The sequence below is a fragment of the Dasypus novemcinctus genome, chromosome 15, assembly GCF_030445035.2.
Source record: "Dasypus novemcinctus isolate mDasNov1 chromosome 15, mDasNov1.1.hap2, whole genome shotgun sequence".
Taxonomy (NCBI): domain Eukaryota; kingdom Metazoa; phylum Chordata; class Mammalia; order Cingulata; family Dasypodidae; genus Dasypus; species Dasypus novemcinctus.
In genome coordinates this window covers 93,776,093-93,799,041 of record NC_080687.1, presented here as the reverse complement: position 1 = coordinate 93,799,041, position 22,949 = coordinate 93,776,093, and the positions used below count along the sequence as shown (strand labels likewise).

The 22,949-nt window shown below is 39.4% G+C and overlaps 1 protein-coding gene across 1 annotated transcript in view; it reads left to right on the top strand.

The window, feature by feature from the left end:
- The window catches only part of ESD (esterase D), a 39,596-nt gene that overhangs the window by 11,455 nt on the left and 5,192 nt on the right, over positions 1 to 22,949 (top strand). The window contains 4 exon segments of the mRNA XM_071208123.1: positions 18,369 to 18,488; positions 20,755 to 20,805; positions 20,807 to 20,854; positions 22,305 to 22,472. Coding sequence (XP_071064224.1) covers positions 18,369 to 18,488; positions 20,755 to 20,805; positions 20,807 to 20,854; positions 22,305 to 22,472 — 387 coding nt within the window.

Below are 22,949 nucleotides of genomic sequence, written 5' to 3'. Positions count from 1 at the left end.
TGACCTCACCAGACAGATGCCCACCCATGAGCATGGCATCAGGAGTCCCAGCAGGGCTCAGAGCCTCTAGGGGAAACAGTGTGTCCACTCCATCTCAGTGTACAATTGGAGGATCATCCAGGACCTCCAGTGTCTTCCGCTGAAATGCAGGTTTTCCTGATGGTGAAACCTGCCACATATTGAGGCCTTACTGCAACCGGACGGTGTGAGGTGTTTGACATGTGTCATTGTTACTCCTTTCATTCTGCACATACTTACTGAGTACATACTATGGCACCCAAAGAACTAGAAGTGAACTAAGCCAAGGCCCTACCCTCAGGAGTTCAGGATCCAGACAAGGTATTAGGGAAAGGTGGGCGTTATGAGGCACAATCTACAGGTGCAGGACCTGGAGCTGCCAGGAGGGCACGTGCTGGCCTGGATGACTTAGGCAGTAAATGGCTGGGCCCTGCTTTTCCACTCTATCATATTGCCTCTGCATGATGTGGACTAGTGGTGATGTACAAAGCCTTGTCATATTTAGAAACCTAGTGGGACCCGAATAGAACAATCCTTTTCTGAACAACTAGTCTCAGCAGGGGTAGAGAGCATGTGTGTTCATGATGATGCATTTTGCCTCCCACCAGGAATGCAGATGGGGAATGGAAGGAACAGGGGTGGGTATATCCTGGACTAGGTACTGACTGACCCCAGGTCAAGTTTTGCCTTGGTCTAGTCTTCATCCCATCCTTTAATCCAAGTAGCTCTATACTTGAGTGCTTTTTGTTGATGCCGTGGAGCACTAGTCAGTTCCAATAGTTATTAAGAACTTCTACTAAGGTTGGACATCTCAGTGGTTAGGAAAGAATATTTCAGTGTCACATTCTCTTAATATTTGTCCAAGATTGTTTTAATGTTGAACTTCCTCTCATTTTCCCATCAGCAAAGGTGAGCTGTTTCTCTGCAGTCAGTTCTAGATTTTCCCAGGGGATTTTTATTCTCTTTATTGATCTCCTCTTTATTTTTCCTGTTCTTTGCTTTTCTCCCATTGTTTTCTCCCATTGTCTCTTTATTGATCTCCTCTTTATTTTTCCTGTTCTTTGCTTTTCTCCCATTGTTTGACAGAATCACAGACACTTAGGGCTTCCCCTCTGAGCAGGGTCATGCACACAGCCAGCAGTCCCTGAGGGCTTATGGAAGGGAGAGAAAGAGAGGGGATCCAATGATAAGAAATGGACTTTGGGAAGGAGAATTTCAGTGTCCTGCCCATTCAGTGGAGAGAGCACTGGGTTTTCACTGATTGCTGAAGGTACTCCATCATTTAGGCACAATTTATATTCTATTCTTGTAATGCAGTTCCTTATGCTTATCTAAATTGAAATGTATCTGGAACGTTTCCACTTGCCCATAAAGCTTCATGGGATTTTCCCAAAGTTTGACTGTTTGCCATCATTTTATTATGTGGAGAATTCTAGTGTCATCCCAAAGAAGGATATTTCAGTTCCAAGTAATGTATCAATCCTTCAGTCAGTTTGGTCACCACCCCCTCCCCCCTTTGTTTAAGCACCTGCTTGAAATGTCCTTGAACTTTCCCTCTCATAGAGTCTCAAAAAGAGATATACCTGTGTACCTGACTTCAGGAGATTGGGGGAAACACAAACCCTCGGGGAAAATACCTTGAGTCCATCTCAAGTATAATGTTTTGTGTTATGTTAATTAATTCAAGGTGTTTTTTCCCATCCTTTTTGGTTGGATGAGGAGTCCTCCTACTAGAGTAAGAAATTCTTACTCCTTGTCTTTCTTCTAGGGCAAGTCACCATCTTTTACTAGATGTGTGTTCACGATTTTAAAAAGGGAGGTTGGATTAGCTGGCTCTGGTGGGAAAAGGAAGTCACAAAGAGCAGGAAAAAGAAAAGGAAGTTGTGCCTTGGTAAGGGTGGCAATAATGATTATGCAGAACTTAAATATGTTTCTCATTTATGATCTGGTTATTTTCACATTCTCTCTTTCATCCCATTTGGGAAGAGAGCAAACCTTCCAGGATACTCTTAAGTCAACTAACCAGTATCTCTTGGTAACCTAGAGTGGCTTCAGCCTTGTTTTGGTGTAGAGGACTGGAATTTGAAGGCAATAGAGTTGTCATCCTGAGTCTGTCTTAGGCACTTAGGTGGCTGAGGATGGGAAAAGGAGTTTATGGAGAGAGGAGGCTGGTGGGGTGGGCTTGGATTGGGAACTGGAGGCTGTGTTGAGCACGTGTGCAGGAAGCTGCACCGTGTGTAATGGTGTGGGGCCCAGTTAGATACAGGGAGGCCAAGAGCATGAGGCCGTTTGCCATTGGCAGTGCTTTCTCTGGCTTTATACTCACATTTGATGACTTTCCACAGCAAGTTTGGGTAGCCTTGGCATCCATTCAGGGAGAACTGCAAATGACCTTTCTGTATGTAAATAATAGAGAATGAGCTGAAGGGTTAGGGGGAATGACAGGAAATAGGAGGGGAAGGCGTTGCTTATCGTGAGAACCAACCCAGAAGTCAAGTTCCTTGTTGGGAGTTCTAACAAAGCCACTTAACTGAATAGGGAAATTAATGACATTTTCCACCCTAAACATATGTTCTGGTTTTGACATAAACCCAAAGCTAGAACGTAATATATAAAATATTTTATTTATTTCTCTCTCTCCCCCCCCCCCATTTTCTGCTCTTTGTGTCCATTTGCTGTGTGTTCTTCTGCATCCACTTGCATTATTAGGGAGCACTGAGAAACTGCATCTCTTTTTTGTTGTGTCATTTTGCTGCATCAGCTCTCCATGTGTGTGGCACCACTCCTGGGTGGGCTGCACTTTTTTCATGTGGGGTGGCTCTCCTTGTGGGGTGCACACCTTGCATGTGGGGCACCCCTACACAGAGGTACCCCTGTGTGGCACAGCACTTCTTGTGTGTGGCAGCACTGCACATGGGCCAGCTCATCACACAGGTCAGGGGGCCCTGGGGATTGAACCCTGGACTCTCCATATGGTAGGTGGATGCTCTATCAGTTGACCCGTGCCCACTTCCCTATTTTTAAGATTTTTAAGAATAACATTCCTCAACAGTGACTTCAAGGTAAGAATAGAGATTGGCATGAACTTGGTGGCATGTATGAAGATGTTTATATTAGCAATTACCAGCATTTTCATTAGGGTGGCTCTACAGGGTTCTTGATTATCATAAAAAATAAAAATAAAAAAGGAGGTAGAGCATAGCAGTGTAGCTCAGTGGCTGAGTGCCTGCTTTTCATGAATGAGGTACCAGGTTCAGTCCCTGATATCTCCTAAAAAATAAAATTAAGAAAAGAAGACAGAACATCATGAAATAAGCTAGCGTTGTGCCCTGCAGGGCCCCTCATCTCCGTGCATCTCTCTCCCCTGGTTTTCCTGGTATGCTATGGGCTCAGGTGCCCCTTGAATAAGAATGGCTCCAGGCCCCAATCTCTACCCCCCAAAATTCAAATATGTATATCCAAAGGACTGCTGACCTTTTTCATCTCCAGGTCTCATACATTTCTCATTCTCTACATGGCTAAAGAGAAGCTATCAAATTCCTTAGTTAAAAAACAAACAAACAGGTGTTGTGGTCATATATGTACAGCATAACATTTCCCATTTAGCCCCTTTCACACATACAGTTCATTGGCCTTAATCCCACTCACACTGTGGTACTCTCAACCCCATCACCACCATCCATTCCCAAAATGTTTTCCTCAACCACCCAGAAACTCTGTACTCATCCCCACCCCACCCCGACCTTGTAGTCTGCCTCCTGCCTCTATGAATTTGTGCATTCTAGTTATTTCCTATCACCGAGATCCTGCCACGTTTGCCCTTTTGTGCCTGGCTTCTTCTATTCAAAAAGGTTCATCCATGCCATCGCATCAGTCAGGACTCCATTCCTTCCACAGCTGCGTAGTCTTCTGTTGTGTGTAACACATTTTGTTTGTACACTCCTTCCCTTGAAGGACACTTGGGTTGCTTCCACCTTGTGGCTAGTATGAATATTGCTATGCATAGCTGCTGCAGGCCCCACTTTCAGGTCCTTGGGGTATATACCTAGGCCATATGTTAAATCAGTGCTTTCTGAGAACAGTCAAACTTTCTACAGTGACTGCACCATTTTACATTCCCACCAACAATGTTCGAGGATGTATTTCTCAACATCCTCTCCGACACCTGTAATTTCCCATTTTTTAAAATAATAACCATTCAGGTGGGTGTGACTTGGTATCGCATCTTGGTTTTGATTTGCATTTCCCTAATGGCCAGTCGTGTTGAGCATCTTTTCATGTGCTTTTTTGCCATTTGTATATATTCTTTGGAGAAACATCCATTCATGTCCTGGGCCCATTTTTTCATGGAGCTGTCTTTTAGTTGTCAGCATCCCTCTGGAATTGCTCCCAAGTGTCTTCTCTGTGGGTCTCAGAGGTACCAGCACCCACTGAGCCACTCCTCTTGGAAACCAGAATGTCACCCATGGTCAATTCCAAGCTCTGCCCATTTTAACTGAACTTTTTTTTTTCCTTGAAAACTTTCTTTGAACCATGATTGCCAAGGCAAATTGATGTTGAACTGACAGCATGTGATTTGCCCAGGTGATTTTGGGTTCAGGCAAAGGTTTTTATTAACAGCTCCCCGTGTGACTCTGTATTTGGGAACTGCTGGCTTGGACCCTTTCTAGAAGACTGTAATTAAAATGGGGTGGGGGCTGCATGTGGAAGAAGCCAATGGCAGCATGGCCGGTAACCACGCAGGTAAACAGACAAGCTGGTGTCGACAGGTACTTTGTGCTGGGAAGTCCCTCACCTTAGTTTGTGTTCCAGTTCATATGTACTCTTCTAGGAATACAACTTTCATGGTTTAGGAAATGTGTGTATGCCTGACTTAACACACTCACTAGTTAATGTAGTGTAGGAAGGAAGAAAGATGCATTCTCACCACAGCAATTTTACAGTCCAGGGGAATATACCATGCTTTCTTTTTCTTCTTCTGTAAGGTGCAAAACGATGTCACGTTGCAGAGTAACGGCAGTCAGTCAGTGTTCTCCAAATGAGGTGAGTTTCCTGAAGGTTAATGGAACTGGAGGCCTTTCATAAAGCCTGATTGGAGCATCTTTTACAGCAGGCGTTCTTAACCAGGGGTCTGTGAGCTTGAAGTGAAATTCAAAAATACATTATTCCTGTGGGGACATGCTGGAGTGGGCAGGAAATATTTATTAAATAATACACAATACAGTGTGGACTTATTAAGGGGTCCATGGTTTTCACCTGATTGGCAGAGGGGTCTGGAACAAAAACGGTTAAGAACCCCTGAGTTACAGAAAGAGATCGTCTAAGACTGTGCGATTAATGAGTTAACTGAGTGTTGCAGATTCTCTGGGAACTCCACCTCACTTTCATTAGCTATCTTAGCCTTACCTCACCCTAATTGTGATTAAAGATTACTTACAAGATATAAATATATTTAAAACCAAATAGGGGAACTTCTTTATAGACTGTCTGTGTCCTAAACTGAATGAAACCAGCTCAAATCAAACCACCTTTGGAATATCTTGTTATCCATAAACGATTCAGTGTGCTCTTCCTGTAGACATCTCATTTCATTGCTTCCTCATTTCATTGCATTATGAGATTCTTCATCTGATATGCTCCATTTTGGATGTGCTGGGGAAGAAAAGGATTCCCAGTTTTCCATGACTAAAATGTTTCTGTAAAGAACAAATAAAAAATTGAGTGAATTCCCCCCCCCCGCAAACAATATTCTTTTGATTGTACCATTTTTAAAAATTGCTGTATGAAGATGCATCTATTATCGTATATTTTAGCCAGGCCCTCATCTCACAGCAGCAAATGCAAAAAGCCAGTGGCTTTATAATCATCCTGGAACATAGAGATGCCTGCTGAGTTCTCTTCTGTTCTTTAAACTGCCTTTCCTTCTAACACCGCAGGTGAAAGAGGACTCGCCTGCAGTGTCTCCTACCACCGAGAGCATCACTCCCTTTGCCTGAAGCCTCCATCAGGTAAAAAGAATGCTCAGACAGTTTTGTTAGCCTTTGAAAATGATCCATTGTCAGCGTGAATGTCCTTATTGATCCTGCGAGTATAATAACTCCTGACCTCAAAATCGGACCACCACCTGGGAAGCCCAGGCTTCAGAGCTTTGCTTCCAAGGAATCAGCTGATAAATCCGTATTTTCAGTCACAGATGGCTTGCCTCCTTCCAAATCAGAGTAAAAGTAAATTGGTGATGGGTGTGTGTAGAGTGGAGAAGAAATGATCTTTGGAGGTTTTTGATACCCAGGGATTATCTGTCAGTGATTCCATTGCCCCAAGGGTGCCTGGTGCTCTGCTGAGTCCATGATTAAGGGTGCCCCTAGGGGAGGAGCTCCTTCTCTCACAGCCTGCACTTGCTTCCTGAGGCTGGCAGGTTCTATGTATTTACTCATCTAATAGGATGGTCATTTCAGGATTTCCCTGCATGGCCAGGAATCATTAAAAAAAAAAAAAAGCCTTTCTTGAAAGTATTCTGCTTATAGTACCTACTTTCTTTTCATTTACTATTATTTTATCACAGAGGTAAATTATAGCAATGTGCAAAATATTTATTGATTTTTTTTTAAGGGCTATAGCTAGAAATGTGGTTCTTCTCATTTTCCATTTATTTAAAGGTCTGGTTCTATGTACCTTCTTTCAGGTCCTTTGTTTTTGTATTTTTGATTCTATGGTGTTTAGCATCCACTCACTACAGTGCTTTTAAGAAAATGATAGAGGACTCAGACACTTCTAAGCAAAAGCTAACAAAGAACTCAGATGTTCTTGGGTTTTCCAGTAAAGCATTTCGGCAAAGCATAAGTTCTACATATGCATATTTTAGGAAAATGATGGGGAGGACACCTGTAGAATAAAGAACAAAGACAATCCTTTTACACAGGGGAGCCTTTCATTTCTGAGCAGGCTGGCCAGGTGTAATGGTTTCCCAGCATTTCAGATGGACCGGGAGGCAAAGCCCTTTGACGGAGACGCTTGGGCTTGGCAAGGGGTTAGTGGGTCCTTTAGGGAGAGCAGAATGGTATGAGAAATAAGGCTCAAACGCTGGCCCCTCGCTGGCCCCTTGTGCGGAGCTCTGAGCATATGCCGCCTCTGAGCCGTGGGCCCGGGGCTTCCCGTCCTCCCAGGCTCAGACCTGTGCCGGGGAAAATGGAGGCCAGTCGGGGCACGGCTCAGCTCTGCCTGCACGGAAAGCACCCGAGGACCCCCAGGGAAAAACGGCTTCCTCCTAAGCTTTGCAGTCAGTTCTGCACAATCTTAAAATATTTTTATGTTAAGAAAATCAAATAAATTTTTTAGGAGGTACCAGGGATGAACTCAGGACCTCGTACATGGGAAGCAGGTGCTCAACCACTGGGCTCCATCTGCTCCCCAATGAGAGGTAGTTATCTTGTTTGTTTTGTTTTTAGGAGGACTGGGGGTCAAACCTGGAACCTCATACATGGGAAGCTACAGCCGCTCCCCAGACAGTATTCTTTTGAAAGTGCAGCCTTGCACTTTAGCAATGACGTTGTTTTTAGTGACTTTTTAAATTCCTTTTTTGGGCATCCAAGCTCACCTTATCGAAGTTAGAGCTTACCTTCCACTTGTACTGTTAAATCATTTCAAGTTCTTTGGGGTGGTAAGAAAAAAATGTTTTAATGAATTATTTATCTTTTAGTAGCAGGAAACAAAAGTAATCCCCTCTCCAAGGTTCTACCTTTTTATAATTTTCACTAGTCAATGAGGAAATCGGTTTTGAAAGTTCTTTTGCTTTGGTTGCTGTAAATAATAGTAATTTATCTCCAGGGACATCCAGCATATTTGAACTTTATAAAACAAGCATTACATATTAGGAATTTATTTCCATTTCATTTATTTGTTTAAAAATATTACAGTATGCAATTATCACATTTTCTAGGAAATAATGTATCTAGTAATCTTAACTGAAGGTCAGATGGTTAAAAAAGATAGAAACCCTTTTGATTGAGTAGCTCTAGGAAAAAGCCAAGGAATTTTTATTTTAAAATTAAGTATGTGAACTTATGTGATTTGTGTGTTATATATAAAAGAAAGCAGACTGCTCAAATCAGCAAGTTGGAATAAAAATTTAGATTCTTAAAGTCAGCTGATAGTTTTCTTCAAATTCTTTTGACTTCTGATTTTTTTTCCCTTAAAGAAAGATAATTGCATGTACCCAAATGTCATTCCTAGAACCATGTCCATTTATTTTACTGGTTCTGCCTTACGATTAAATGAAAAAAATATATAGCTATTTCCTAAACATATGAAATTGCATATTGCTATATGGATATTTAATGAAAAAAAAAAAAGAGGAAAGTGCTTCATTTCATTAATGGCCCACTAGAGTGCTCAAAACTGACTGACCTCTATTGGTTAATTGGGCTTGTTGTTAGACTATTACTAGGGTCCAAAATTAACCAATGTATATATTGACCAATATTCAAAGACAATATTGAGAAGTGTGTCAGAGACTGAGAAAAGATTTGGCTAGGTTCAATTATCAATAAAGCGTGCCAATAGAATTACAGGTATCTTTAAAAAGAAATTTTACATTGCCTTGGGGGAAAAAAATCACACCTGGTCAATACTGATCCTGTCATCGATGGTTGAGTTTCTAGAGAATAGATATATCCACACCTCTATTAAGCTTTTCCTGTGCAACCAGATTTTTTGCGATTGTTTGCTAAGAGCATTAATTATTTGGAAGGCTTTTGCAAAAAATTACCTGGTACGTCTTTTGCTTTTTTTCTGCACGACCTATGGGTACTTGCGTCCTGCTGACATGTTTCATTAGAACTTTAAATCTTTGGGCTTTATGTTGAGATGAACGATATTAACAGCATGCAAAGTAAATGACTGATAAGTACTAACACTCAGTTTTTATCATTCTTTTTATTCCTTGCCCCATCTCCTTCTGTATTGTACATTTGAAATGAACCCCATATCAATGAAATCCGCTTCACTTTCTTACAACCCTTACGCCATTTGTGAAATGCTGCTGCCCCTTTGCTTTGTCCTGGTCCTTGTGCAACTCAATGTGGACTGGCTCTCACGCTCTCCTGCAGACCCAGCCCTCACTCTTCCTCCTATCTCCTCCAACAAACTTACACAGGCACAAACATGGGACAGCTCTAGCGACAGTGTTCCATCTGCAGGGGACAGTGACAATGGTAGGTGGCTATCTATGTATCTTTCAGTTTGCTTGTTAGTAAGCCAATAACTGTACTCAAATGTTCCTTTCCATGAAGCCAAAGATAGAGGATATGCAAGTGCACGCCTGATGTAGATATAGTGAGGGAGGCAGAGAAGTCAGAAAAGTATGTGCCCATTGTGCTCATCATCTTGAACATTTTGAATGTTGGGGAAGACTTTAAAATATTTTTTCTCTACCTTTTCTGCTAGGGTTTTTGGTGTTTGTTTGCAAAACTTTGGGATGTGTGCATTTGAATTATCTCTGCTTGTTCCTGCATCTGAACCAAGTGCTTTTAGAGTTTGATCTTTTATTATCTATGCTTACCATATGAGATTTTTAAAGTAACTTAAAGGTACCTCCCCTGACCCCCGAGTGTCACACTGAAAATAATGTTATAGAAATTTCTAAAATGAAGAGAATCACTTGCCTTCTCTGCTCCCTTATTTGCATGTTTTGACTCCTGACACCTCCATGAGTGTAAGTGCATCTTGAATAATATTGAACAATATAATCTGGCCTGAGGATCAAATGTATGAATAAAAATTGAGGACTCTCAGCCAAGCTTGGTGGTATATCTTTTACTTTTGTGACTGTAAATATCTTACCTTGCCTAAGAGAATGAAATAAAATAATTATTTGGATCTACATAGCACATATACCTGGATCTCCATTCTAGTTTAATACTGGTTCTGATTTTAAACATTTTACTTTAAAATACAAAATGATAGTAGTGATGTTAAGTGGTTCTAAGGGTATGATTTATAGAAAAGAGAAGTGAGATGTGAAGTATAACCACAATGCAAATGCAATAGGAAGATAGATTTTCTGGTAATGTTTATTTTTAAAAAGTCTAAATGTGTTGTGTGTTACACATGGAAAATATGTAGTTTTAAAAACTTGCAGTGATTTCTGGTCAAAATTGCTGATCTAGTTTCCTTACACAGAGGATAAGGTATACCCTGGAAGGGTCAGTTACAAATGAAATTTTAAAGTTTTGTATGCTTCTAAAGTTTTTAATTGAAAATAAGTATGACCAAAAAACATAATGAAACAAAAACTCTTATATCTACCTATCTTAAATTCTGAAAGTTGAAGAGGGCTAAATGGAAACTTTCTTGATAAACAGTTTCTTTACTTAGAAATTAAAAGAGAAGGGGAAGAATTTTTTTGTTTTTCAAAAAACATGGCTATTTATGGGTCTGATATGTGTTAAAGGAAATAAAGCCTGGAATGAAAGATTTATGCATGATTTGGTATTTCCTTAGGAATGATAACTGAAACTGAAGGACTTTAAAAAAAAAAAAACAACACTGGGAAAGAATAAGGCATCCAATACAGAACTAGAACACCGAATGTTGCAGATGAACCAGCTAAAATCTCCGTCTCTGCATAGCCTGGGCCACACTGAGCTACAAAGAGATGGAGAGGCAAGCCCAGGCTCCAGATTCTGGTGTCATCTCCTCTGCCACAGCTACATTCTTTTCATAGAATGAAAATTCTCAGTATTTACTGAGGATACCTGTGTGCAAGGTATGAAGCTAGACTGCCTTCTTTTCAGTAAAATCCTAAGATATACATAAAAAATGGTTATTGCCAAAATCCTTATAAAAATAAAAGAACCAAGGGAAATGGATGTGGCTCAAACAGTTGGGCTCCTGTTAACCATATAGGAGGTGCAGGGTTTGATGCCCAGGGCCTCCTGGTGAAGGCGAGCTGGCCCATGTGGTGAGCTGGCCACCATGGGGTGCCCACCCTGCAGGAGTGCCAGCCTCCACAGAGAGCTGGTGCAGCAAGATGATGCAACAAGAGACAGAGAAGACAAGAAGAAGACATGGCAGAACAGGGAGCTGAGGTGGCACAAGAGATTAATCACACCTCTCCCACTCCGGAAGGTCTCAGGATCGATTCTCAGAGCCACCTAATGAGAACACAAGCAGACACAAGAACACACAGCAAGTAGACACAGGGAGGAGACAGTGTGTGTGGGGGGGGTAGAAATAAATAAATCTTTAAAAAAATAAAAATAAAAGAACCTTGCAGTACTTATTTGATATGACTGAAAGTTTTAGGAAGTCACATATTGCTTTTATGCTCTACCACAGTAATATAAAGGGATTGTTTTCAATACTGCTTGGCAGGGCCAGTCATGTCAGATGTTCAATGGTTGTCATTTTTCCTTATTTGCAATTTGACTATAATGCACCTCAGGCAACAGATGATTTTCTGTTCAGAAATGTGCTTTACCAATATTCTCTAGGGGTTAAATTATGACTTGTGATTTAAATATATTTCCAGTACTTTTCTTTTTAATTAAAGGAGCTGTACTCTATATCTACAAGTGTGTGGGCTGATGTTCCAAGAGGAACAGAACCTCCTTTCTGTGCTGTTCTTAATGTTCCTTTTAGGTAGGGGATCCTATTTAGTGGCCTCTTGGCATTTCAAAGCTGATTACCACTTCGTTTTGTTTCCTCATGTTTGCTCCATTGTCCAAAGTCCATAGCTATCTCTCTTTTTTTTAAAGCAACAATTTTTTTAAAAAGATTTATTTATTTATTTAATTCCCTCCCCTCCCCCGGTTGTCTGTTCTCTGTGTCTATTTGCTGCATCTTGTTGTCTTGTTTCTTTGTCTGCTTCTATTGTCATCAGCAGTCTGGGAAGTGTGGGCGGCACCATTCCTGAGCAGGCTGCACTTTCTTTCACACTGGGCGGCTCTCCTTACGGGGCACACTCCTTGTGTGTGGGGCCCCCCTACGTGGGGGACACCCCTGCATGGCGTGGCACTCCTTGTGCGCTTCAGCACTGCGCATGGGCCAGCTCCATATGGGTCAAGGAGGCCCGGGGTTTGAACCGCTGACCTCCCATGTGGTAGACAGACGCCCTAACCACTGGGCCAAGTCCATTTCCCCCATAGCTATCTCTTGACCTTTGTAAATGACTGGCATCATATTACCAACTCAGCCTAGTAAGCTGGACTCGCTGTTATAGACCAGCGATATCGGCCAGATTCAGACTCTGAATAAAGTTCCAATTGAGAGCTTTATTAGCCGTGCAGCAACTGCCTCACCCTACACAGAGGAGAGAGCAGCCCTGGGTCACGGGGGAAGTTGGCTTATATAGGCCTTTAGGTTCAGGGCAGGGGGCAATAGCTCAGCAAGCAAGCACGCACAGAAGCAGGTGCTTCCAGTTAATTAAGTGCTGGGGATTCTATCAGGAGAGAAAAGCAGTTGGAGAGTTCTTGTTATTTACAAGGGTCTGGGTCAGGTTGGTCTTTTGGCAGGGGCTGACGAGACTTTCTACAGGAGGAGGCTCTGAGATAAGGTTTTACAGTTGAACAAGCTTGTTACAGAAGCAAGATATGGTTAGGGGGCTGTGGAATTTTCCTCTCTGGTGGGGGTGGTCACGCTCCTACTTCTCTTTTGGGGAGATTCAAACCCTTGGATTTGAGTACTCTCCATTGTTCTGCATAGGTAAGCTTTGGTTTGGGGTGTTCAGGATTAAGAGCTTAATGGTTTGCATTTGCTCTCAGATAAATCAAACTAAACGATTATGAGTGGGCCTCAGGTTAACAGCAATAATAGGAGGATTAAGGGATCCAAAAGGGCAGTGATAAGGGTTGTAAGCCACAGGGACTGATTAAGTAAACTTTCATACTAATTTTTGGTGGCTGACTGAGCCTTTTCTCATTTTTCTAATCATTTCTGGACTAAGTTTAAGCTTTCTTTAATGATGCCGGAGTGGTTAGCATAAAAGCAACAAGTTTCTCTTAAAGCTAAACAGAGGCCTCCTTGTTTGAGAAAGGAGCTGGTTCTGAAGGACTGCCTCAGCTAAGGAATCAAGTGGCTCTTCTAAATGTGAAATTTGATATTCAAGGTTCTTGAGGTCCTGGGTAACTAGGGCTGACAATCGGCTGACATCAGAGTGACTTTTTACAAGAGCTGCTGATCTTACCATGGTTGACCCAGCAATGCCCAGTCCAATTAGAAGGAGAACTAGGATTGGGGCCCTCTTGTACCGGTGGTGCTAAAGACTCAATGTTTTGAGATACTCTCTCCCAGTTTCTCCAGAGAAGGGCCACCATGCCTCAGTTTTTAACATTTCCCCTTTTTGTTTCAGTTGAGGTGACTGTGCCTGTCTTAGGTTGCCCTCCTTTTGAGAGTCTTACCCGTCATTGACTACCAGCCAAGCTCTTCAACTTCGGAAAGTTACTGAAGTGCCTTTGCTAGCACCAGATTATTCTCACGTCCCATGGCTGTTACGCTTTGCAATTTTTTTTGAAAGCACTGTCCAGCCCAGATTAAAATCATGAGCAACAGAACAAATATGATGAGCCCTATTCCTAAAGCTGACAGGAAATGCTGTGATTTCTACTAATTGGGTTAAATTTTGTAATATGTGAAATCATATCTGAGAAAATATCCTTACTATTGGCTACATGAATTTGATTTTGAGACATTTCTAATATTTTTCTTTGTAATTCAATTATTTTCAGAGAGATATTACTTTTATGACCTAACAAATGATTTTTAATATTTTTCCATTCTATATTGGATGAATTATAAGCAAGAGGAGTAATACAAATTTGTTTTCATTCCAATCACATTTCAATCCCTTAACAAGTTTAAATTATACAATTGATCTCCAATATGCAAAACAGCTGATTCTAAATCATTAACCTGATTATTTAACTGTTCATCAATGTGCTCTTGTCTATGCCACAAATCACTAGCATTTTTATGCCAATCATGCACGTATTGTTGTTGTATTTTCATATAAAGCTCCCATAGCAGTAGCAGCAACTGTAATGATTCCAGTCAGTCCCAAAATGCTTATAATAAGCAGTCCAATAAAGTGTTTAGTCCATTTCAAGAATTCTTGTACCATATGTAGCAATAACTGACTTTTCAGGAGATGATTGCCAAATCCGCATCATTCTCACAGGTATCCAGGTGCCTTTTTTTCTTCTGGCCATCGCTATTGTTTTTCTATCCTGCAACACACTTTCTGGTAGACATGTATACAAGACACATTTTCATAAAGCAATGAGTCATTCTTAATAGTTACCTTACCAGTTATGAAAACAAATGGATCTCTAACACAGGCTTTAAGATGATATGTTTGATTAAGGGTCAAATACTGTTTTGTCTTATTTATATTTCCCAACCATTCATAAGTAGGGGCAATTCTAAGAAATTTTTCCACAAATTATGACTATGAGTAACATTAGCCCGAGGGGCCAGTATCCATTTTTCTTTGTAATGTTAACAGTTCCTGCCACAATAGCATGAGGACAGGGCACACAGGCCCAAAGTCCACAGGCAGACACAAGCTGCAAGTTCACAGTTCCAGGATTTGTAAAGTTAATGTGATGCATGGCAGCAATTGCCACAGATCTCAGTGAAGTATTTTATCCTCTGGCCATATTTCCACTTTTCCCCCTTTTTTTGTAAAGTAAGGAATACAGTTCAGGTGTTTTTTTGTTGTGTTGCTCCCTGGCGGATTTGGAAAGTGCATCTGGGGGCTCATTCCTCTCAAGAGCAGAAGGGATCTGATGTGACAGTCATTGGAGTAAGCATGAAGGAAGTTATGGGGGATGTCTATGAGCTGTTGGCAAGTAACGGGCAGCCAGAACTGCTGGGCTAGGCACCACAGGGTTTGGTACTCATGATGTTTGCCTTTTCAGTGGAGCCACCTTGCCTTTTCTCAGGTTCTAGTGGTAGGGCCCTGGATCTTCACAAAGGCATCTGCGTTAACAGTCCTAAAAGGGATGTTAGTGGGGTGGGCAGGGACATGACAGACAGTTACCTGTTACTACTAGCAGGTATCTCAGATGTTTTTTCATAGATCTGAGGATGATTTAAAACTGTCCATTATTTCTGTCTTGCTTTTAGTATTTGCAGTCCACCCCTGGATAGGGATGGCAGTCTTCAGAGTGACCAGACCCTATTGGGTTAAGTCTTTCACTTTTCGCATGACCTCCTATGCTGCACACAATTGCTTTTTTATATTGTACTTTGGGCCTCCTTCCAGAATTGTGATTAAGACTCAAGGGATACTTGTGTAGATTTGCCTTTGCCACAAACTCCACCCAAAGCCAATATTGGTGCTCGCCACATCCAATTCATAGGCTAAGTTAATGTCCACAATCTACTTTCCTTTTATTATTATTTAAAGCAGCTTGCTGGAGGTTTTCCTACTTCTGTGAAGGACTTTTCTCAATTAATACATACAGTGGTTTTAATATTTGAGCTAAATGAGGGATGAAAGATTTTTAGTATTTGAACAATATTATAAATGTTATTAACATGAGAAAACATTGTACTTTATTAGTTACAGCAGAAAGTATAGTTTTATCTTACCCAACTAAACAACATTTAAGAATTTGATAGAGCAGCAGGGACTTTGCAACCTATCTCAATTGTTTGCTTAGCTCAGGCTCTTAAGAAAAGATACTATTGTCTCTGATGTTTCTTTTAATTTTGAAAAAAGGATTATTGGTTAGTAACATTATCAGTAGGGTTTTCGCCACAGATTTTTTCTACACAGCCAGATTATTATTACCATGCCAGGAGAGATGGTTGGGCTATGCACATAGCCCCAAAAAGCACTGCAAAAGTCTGTTGTTGGGTTGTCCATGGATAGAGAAATGCAGGCTGGCTTGACCTAAGAAAACACTAAAGAAAGCCTTAGCAAGTTTTAAAACAAAGTGATAGCAACACAGCTGGACATTAACTTTTTGCAACAAACTAGAAATGTTTGAACTGCTGCATACTATAGTGTTGTTATTTTATGATAAGAGGTTGTTTCCATGACACATACTTTTTTATAATAATTAAAACCATAATTAACCACATTGTACTTCTTTTTAATATTATGCTGAAATATTGGTAAATTTATACACTCTTAAGTATTCATTTTAACCTTTTACTCATACAACTTTAACTAACAGAGGGTTAAAGAGAAAACCTATTAGTTTCATAACACTTTTAAACAGCTTCCATTCAACTTATATTAAATGAACTCAACTATTTTTTTTTTTCAGGGCAAAAGAACAAATCTCTTGCAATTAGTTTGAAATAAAAAGCTACTTTTCAGGATTTGGTTTTTAGAACATTATGTTCCTTTAAAAGAGATAAGACCCTTTCTTCTTCAAACAGTGAGGAAATGATGAGGTTAAAGCACAAGAAGCTATTTTGATAAAACAGACTTTCTTTGTATATTGATTATTCAGGAAACTTTTACTAAAAGAGACTAATGACTTGAGAGGCTTGGAGAAAGAACAAAATTTTTAACTTTTCATCAGTATACTACTTGATACTAAACTTTTTAAGACTTTATAGACAGACCTATTAAGTCTTGGTATTAAACATGGTATTAAAACAGTGGAGCAGTATTCATTTTTTCCACACCTTCAGTTACCTACCCCTTGTCTCTTCTAATCTCTTCCTTACATGCTCATGAATTCATACACGCATAACAACATACACACATAGGTTCTGCTTTCATGCCCCTCTCTTGCGTTTCCTTTTTCTACTTAAGCAGACAGGGTAGCATTTTGCTATTGGTTAATGTTGTCTTATAGCTGCAAGTTAAAATTGTCCCTGAATTAAGTTAGGAGGTTCTTGAAATTTAGAGATAAGAAATTGAGGAAAGCCAGGACAGTTCTTCAATAGGCTCAGTTTCCTGAAGGCTTGATCCAGACTGCTCACTGGATTTATTATTTAAATATAACTTGAAAGAAAAAAATAGATAGGCAATGTAACCAGAGCTACTTTAATGACCCCCAATATTATTTTTTTTAAGATTTATTTTTTATTTATTTCTCTCCTCTCCTCCCTCATCCCTGTTGTCTGCTCTCTCTGTCCATTTGCTGTGTGCTCTTCTGTGTCTGCTTGCATTCTTGTCAGCAGCACCAGCAATCTGTGTCTTTGTTGTGTCATCTTGCTGCACCAGCTCTCCGTGTGTGCAGCACCACTCCTGGGCAGGTTGCACTTTTTTCACACTGGGCGGCTCTCCTTATGGGGCACCCTCCTTGCACATGGGGGTGCCCTACACAGGGGACACCCCTGCATGGCCTGGCACTCCTTGCACACAGCAGCACTGCACGTGGCCCAGCTCACTGCATGGGTCAGGAGGCCCTGGGTTTGAACCCTGGACCTCCCATGTGGTAGGCTGATGCTCTATCAGTTGAGACAATTCCATGTCCCCCAATATAATTATGCTGTCCTAACAAAGCCAGCAAAATAGGCAAGCTCCTCACTCTCTTGCTTGGTGGATTTATTATTACCCTAAATAATTCATTTTAAATTCTCAGATATTTCATCATAATACCAGAAAACTAGTAGCATTATAGTCATGGTTTCCAATGATTTTATGTACATTTAAAGTGGTCATTTACAAAACCAAAGTTCAAACGTGTGTCAACCTGTTGATTGCTTAACATTCATACAACAAACACCCAAGCATGCATTTTGTATTTTTAAGATGCACAAGGATTTAAACTGAAAAGTGGTGCCAGGAAATTAAGCCCCAATATCCTGATATTTCACACCAGGCTCTAAGGAGGCATGGAAACTTTAATGCAGTGCTGTTAAACAAAAGCTCACAGTTCATTCAACTTCCTGAGAGTTTTTTGTTCAGAATGAAATCTGCCAATAAAAACGTATTGAATATATTAAACATGCTGTATTAGATAAGATTACCCCCAGAAAAAGGCAAAGGAAAACCTCCAAAAGCAACAGATTTGTTTCAACAGAGTTGCAGCGCCCCCTGCTGGCTCACATGTGTAGTACCCCACTCTAACTGCATTCCTTGACTTTTTTGGTAAATTCCGTTGACTTCTTTTCTTTGGGACTGTGGATTATTTCTAGATTTTACATATTGATCTGTATCTTTCCGGTTGTTACTCTCAAATGGGAAGCTTTGTTTGGCTCTCTGGTGGAAAGTCATTTAGTGCAGTGTCCGGTTTCTTCCACCCTCCATTTGTCCAGCTTTGCTCATTCCCCAGCATCCAATCCATTGTAAGACTGTGATTTGGAAATAACTGTGCAATTATTTTATAACTTTGAAAAACTCTAAAACTCACTTTTCATATCTTTTTCATACTATTAAATTTTCCTAGCTTCCTCAACTCATAAATGCCAGTTTCCCAGTGGACCTTCAAAGGATGTCTATTTTTGGCCATTCCATGGGAGGCCATGGAGCTCTGATATGTGCCTTGAAGAATCCAGGAAAATACAAAGTAAGATTACCTCAGGTTCTAGGGATAAATATTTTTCTTGGATAATATACTAGGAACTTTCAAAGATTGAAATTAGGATTTATTTTTTTCAGTATCAGGACTGAAATTAGCATTAGGGATTTTGGGGGGTGGGCTATCGAACATAGCACAGTGTTTGCTACAGGATCAGAAGCATAATGAAATGTAGCTTATATTTTATTCTACTCTAACTATGGTGTTTTAAGACATTCTATTTTTTTTCTAGTGGTTATTCTTGATTAAAGTTATGGAAGTAGCCATCTTTTTTTTTATCAGAAATTCCTCTGTAAATTTGATTTTGATTTTTTGAGATATAGGGAGATATTTGCGATTTGTAAAAGGACAAAAGAATTCTTTGTCCTTAATACTTCTTATGAAAATTGAAATGTAATTTTATTGGAAAATGCCACTCTCCACCTTTCCCATTTATTTGAATTCATTTGAAGCTTCATAGCTTCGTTTTTTCTTTTAATGAGCCATGTCTGAATACCACCATGTGAAGAGTGTCCCACTGTACCAAGCACATGCAGTCAGCGTCAAGACAGGAAGTTTTGAAGCAATGATCATCTTAAGTTTGCTTTTGTCTTTAAAATCACAGGGCTATAAATGACCTCAAGATTTGTTTACTCTTTAATATCTCCTTCCCTTAGAAATGACTTTTTTCTTTATCATATCAGTTATGCCACTGAGAATAGAAATATTTCTCAGAGCAGTTTCTTGCTGTGATGGCAAATATTTTACCTTTCATAAGCTACTATAAAATTGAACTGGTCATGACATGATGGTGGATTTTTAAAATAAGGATTTTTTCCCTTTTTTTTTTTTTTTTTTGTACATAAGGCATTTAAAAATGAGCAAAGGATTTGAATAGAAATTTCCCCAAAGAAGATATATAAATAACCAGTAAGTATAAGATAGATGCTCAACATATTAACCATTAGGAAAATGAAGATAAAAAGCACAATGAGATACCACCTTACACCAACTAAGATGAGTACCATTAAACAAGAAAAACAAAATAACAAATGTAGGCAAAAATGTGGTAAAATTGGAGCTCTCTCTGTTGCATATGGGAGTGTAAAATGGTGAGGCTGCTGTGGAGAAGAGTTCTTCAGTTCTTCAGAAAATTAAGCATAGAATTACCATGTGACACAGCAATCCTGCTTCTAGGTATTTACCCAAAAGAATAGAAAGCAGGGCTTCATAGATATTTGTGCATCAATGTTCATAGAAGCATTATTCATAATAGCCAAAAGGTGGAAACAACTCAAGTGTGCACTGACACATGACTGGATACACAAAATGTTCTGTATACATGTGATGGAATATTACTGTCACAGAAAGGAAGAAAGTGATACATGTTTCAACATGGATGAACTTTGAGTACATTAAGCTGAGTGAAATAAGCTAAACACAAAAGGATAAATACTGTATGGTTCCACTTACATGAAATACCTAGAATAAGAAAATTCATAGAGACAAAGTAGATTAGAAGTTACCAGGGGATGGAAGGAGGGAAATGGGGAGTTATTGTGTAATGGGTACAGAGTTTCTGTCTGGGATGATGGAAAAGTGTTGATAATGGATGGTGGTGATAGTAGCATAAAACTGTGAAAGCAATTAGTGCCACTGAATTGTTCACTTAAAAATGGTCAAAATCGCAAATTTTATGTTACATGTTGCCACAAAAGTTATTTTAAAAGAGCAAAGCATTAAAGGGGAAAAGCTCTATTAGACATTGAACAGTTTTAAATATATACACTCTAAGCGCTCAAGCTGAGAGCCCTTCTTTGTACCGTAGCCACTGAAAAAAACATGGTGGAGCACAATTCTATTCAAAGCTATGGCATGCTTAAGGCCAGGGCTCAGCGCTTCCTGGGCACTGGTACAGGGAGCTACGCCTCAGGTTTAATGATGCGCTCCTAAGTAAGGCAGGCGTGAACTTTTTCATAATACACATCAATTTTTAATGGAATAAAGGGGTAAAAACTCTGAACATAAACTTCTGTTTGCACATTGATGAATTCTTTAGCACCTATTCTTTACTAGTTCTTTTAACAAAACACACAAAGGATATGACATTATGGAGTGCCCTACAATCTTAAGTCCACAATATATCAAAAGGAAAATATTCACAAGGGTTTTCATGGCAAATCACAGTTTTCAGGCAAGTTGAAAATGTCTTTTTATATTTGATTTAGAGGTAAATAACAAAATATTTGTTTTTAAATTTCCTTTGTTTCTGAAGTCTGTGTCAGCATTTGCTCCAATTTGCAACCCAGTGCTCTGTCCTTCGGGCAAAAAAAGCCTTTAGTGGATATTTGGGATCAGATGAAAGTAAATGGAAGGTAGGTATTGGATGTTTCTTATATATTAATACTCTTAAGTATTCAAATTTGTTAAAAAGTTACACACATCACAGACATATTCCACCAGAGGTTTAATATTTTGCAAATGAATGTATCGTGTACCTATTAAGCAGAAAATACTTGAGTGACACTTTGTCTTTATATCTGTTATACTTGTGTATTCAGAATCATTCACACATGTACTTCTATTGTTGAAAGTCTAACAAATTGAAGGATTAATCCTTTAGTCATTAGATCAGGGTTTTGTTTAGGCTTAGGTTTTTATTAAATTGGAAGAATCCTAAAAGCAGTTAGAATTGGGTACTTTGAGAACTGAGGATGCATTATATCCATGTTTTGAGTCTTCATGCGTAGAGTCTCTTCTGGGTTCTGAGATCTTTTGTCAAGAAGAAAAGACGCTTTCACATCCACCAAGGGTTTGTGGTCTCATGGACGAGTTGAGTAAAATACCAATCAATTGGGCTGGGTTGGAAGGTAGAGGCACAATTAAGCTAAAAAGGAATCTTATATAATTTATCCCCAAGAAGCAGTAGATTTTATGATCTTAATTATGCTGTGTTTAGGCTATTACTTAATTTACTACTGGAATAGAGAGACCATGCAGAATTATGAAATCATAGACTTAGGAACTAGGCAGACTTTATAGGTCACCTCCCTCCCTCCTTTAAGATTAAAGCAAGTAAGTCTTTTAAAAGGCATGATACTTAGCTGGGGGAGTCTTTTCATTTTTGTTAGTATTGGTCAAGGCATAAAACTTGTGGTAGTGAGTATATATGAGTGAACAAGAATAATTATATGTAGTTGGTAAAATATGATATAACAAGTGGCAGCTCCTCAGATAATAAGTAGGAGGATGCATTGATATGACTGAGATTATTCCAATCCGGTCTCTCTGAAAGCTAATGGAGAGGGTAGAGGTTTGGTGCTGTTCAATATACAGCAGAAGGAGGAGCTAAATGTACTTCTGTCTAGAATTATAACCAAAGAGAAGAGATAAAAAACAAAACAAAACAAAAAAAAAAAAACCTATCTGAAATGGAAAAAGATAATATAGTTAGAAGAAATAGTCAATTTGTAAAGAGATTTTGAAAGATATAAAAAAATAAAGTTTTTTTGGACTTAAGAGGAGATTAAAAACAATAAAGGTTTAGAAAAATTGATTCTACACTATTGATGCTTAGATAGAAGAGTCTTACCACTGGTCCAGGACTTCGTGATTTGAGAGGAGGCTAAAGTTGGGAACTGGATTTCTGAAGGCCTTGTAAATGAAAACCAGACAAGCCAGATTTTAAGCCAACTTAAAAGCACATTTCAGATTTAATCAGACTCTTAGGGCTGAAATGACTAAGTTTCTATTTGGTTCTAGTATAGCGCATTCTGTATAATACTTTTCTAGTCATTTTTTTCAGTGTCCCTGCTCTTTGTACAGGCTTATGATGCTACCCATCTTGTGAAGGCTGATCCAGGCTCTCAGCTGGACATACTAATTGATCAAGGAAAGGATGACCAGTTCCTTTCAGATGGACAGTTACTGCCTGATAACTTCATAGCTGCCTGCACAGAAAAGAAAATCCCTGTTGTTTTTAGATCGCAAGAGGCAAGTACTAAGAAACCAAATCTTATTTGATATAATGTAACTTCAGAAAAGTAAGACTCCTTAGTATTATCTATTTTAGAATTTAAAACTTCACCTGTAAAAAAATTTTTTTAATTAAAAAGTTAGCTGTAATTAGATAGTGTTTAATTATGTCGGGACACTTTTATAGCAGAACCCTTCTTAGCAAACTGATATATCAAAGACTAAATGATAGAAATAGGAATGCTTTTGAGAGTGAAAACTATAATTTCCTCAGGTCAAAAACTGGTAAATAACAAGAAGTTCAAGTGCTTAAATGGATCTTAATTTTCCAATATTACTAGATATATCTTTCTTTACACCCACAGCCATTGCTGCAGAAGGATAAAGAGGACAAGCCTCTGCCTTAATTACTCTTTGCTTCATATACACAAATTGTTGCTTGTCACACACACATGCATCTTATAATTTTTGACTTGTATGTTTATCTGTCCATTG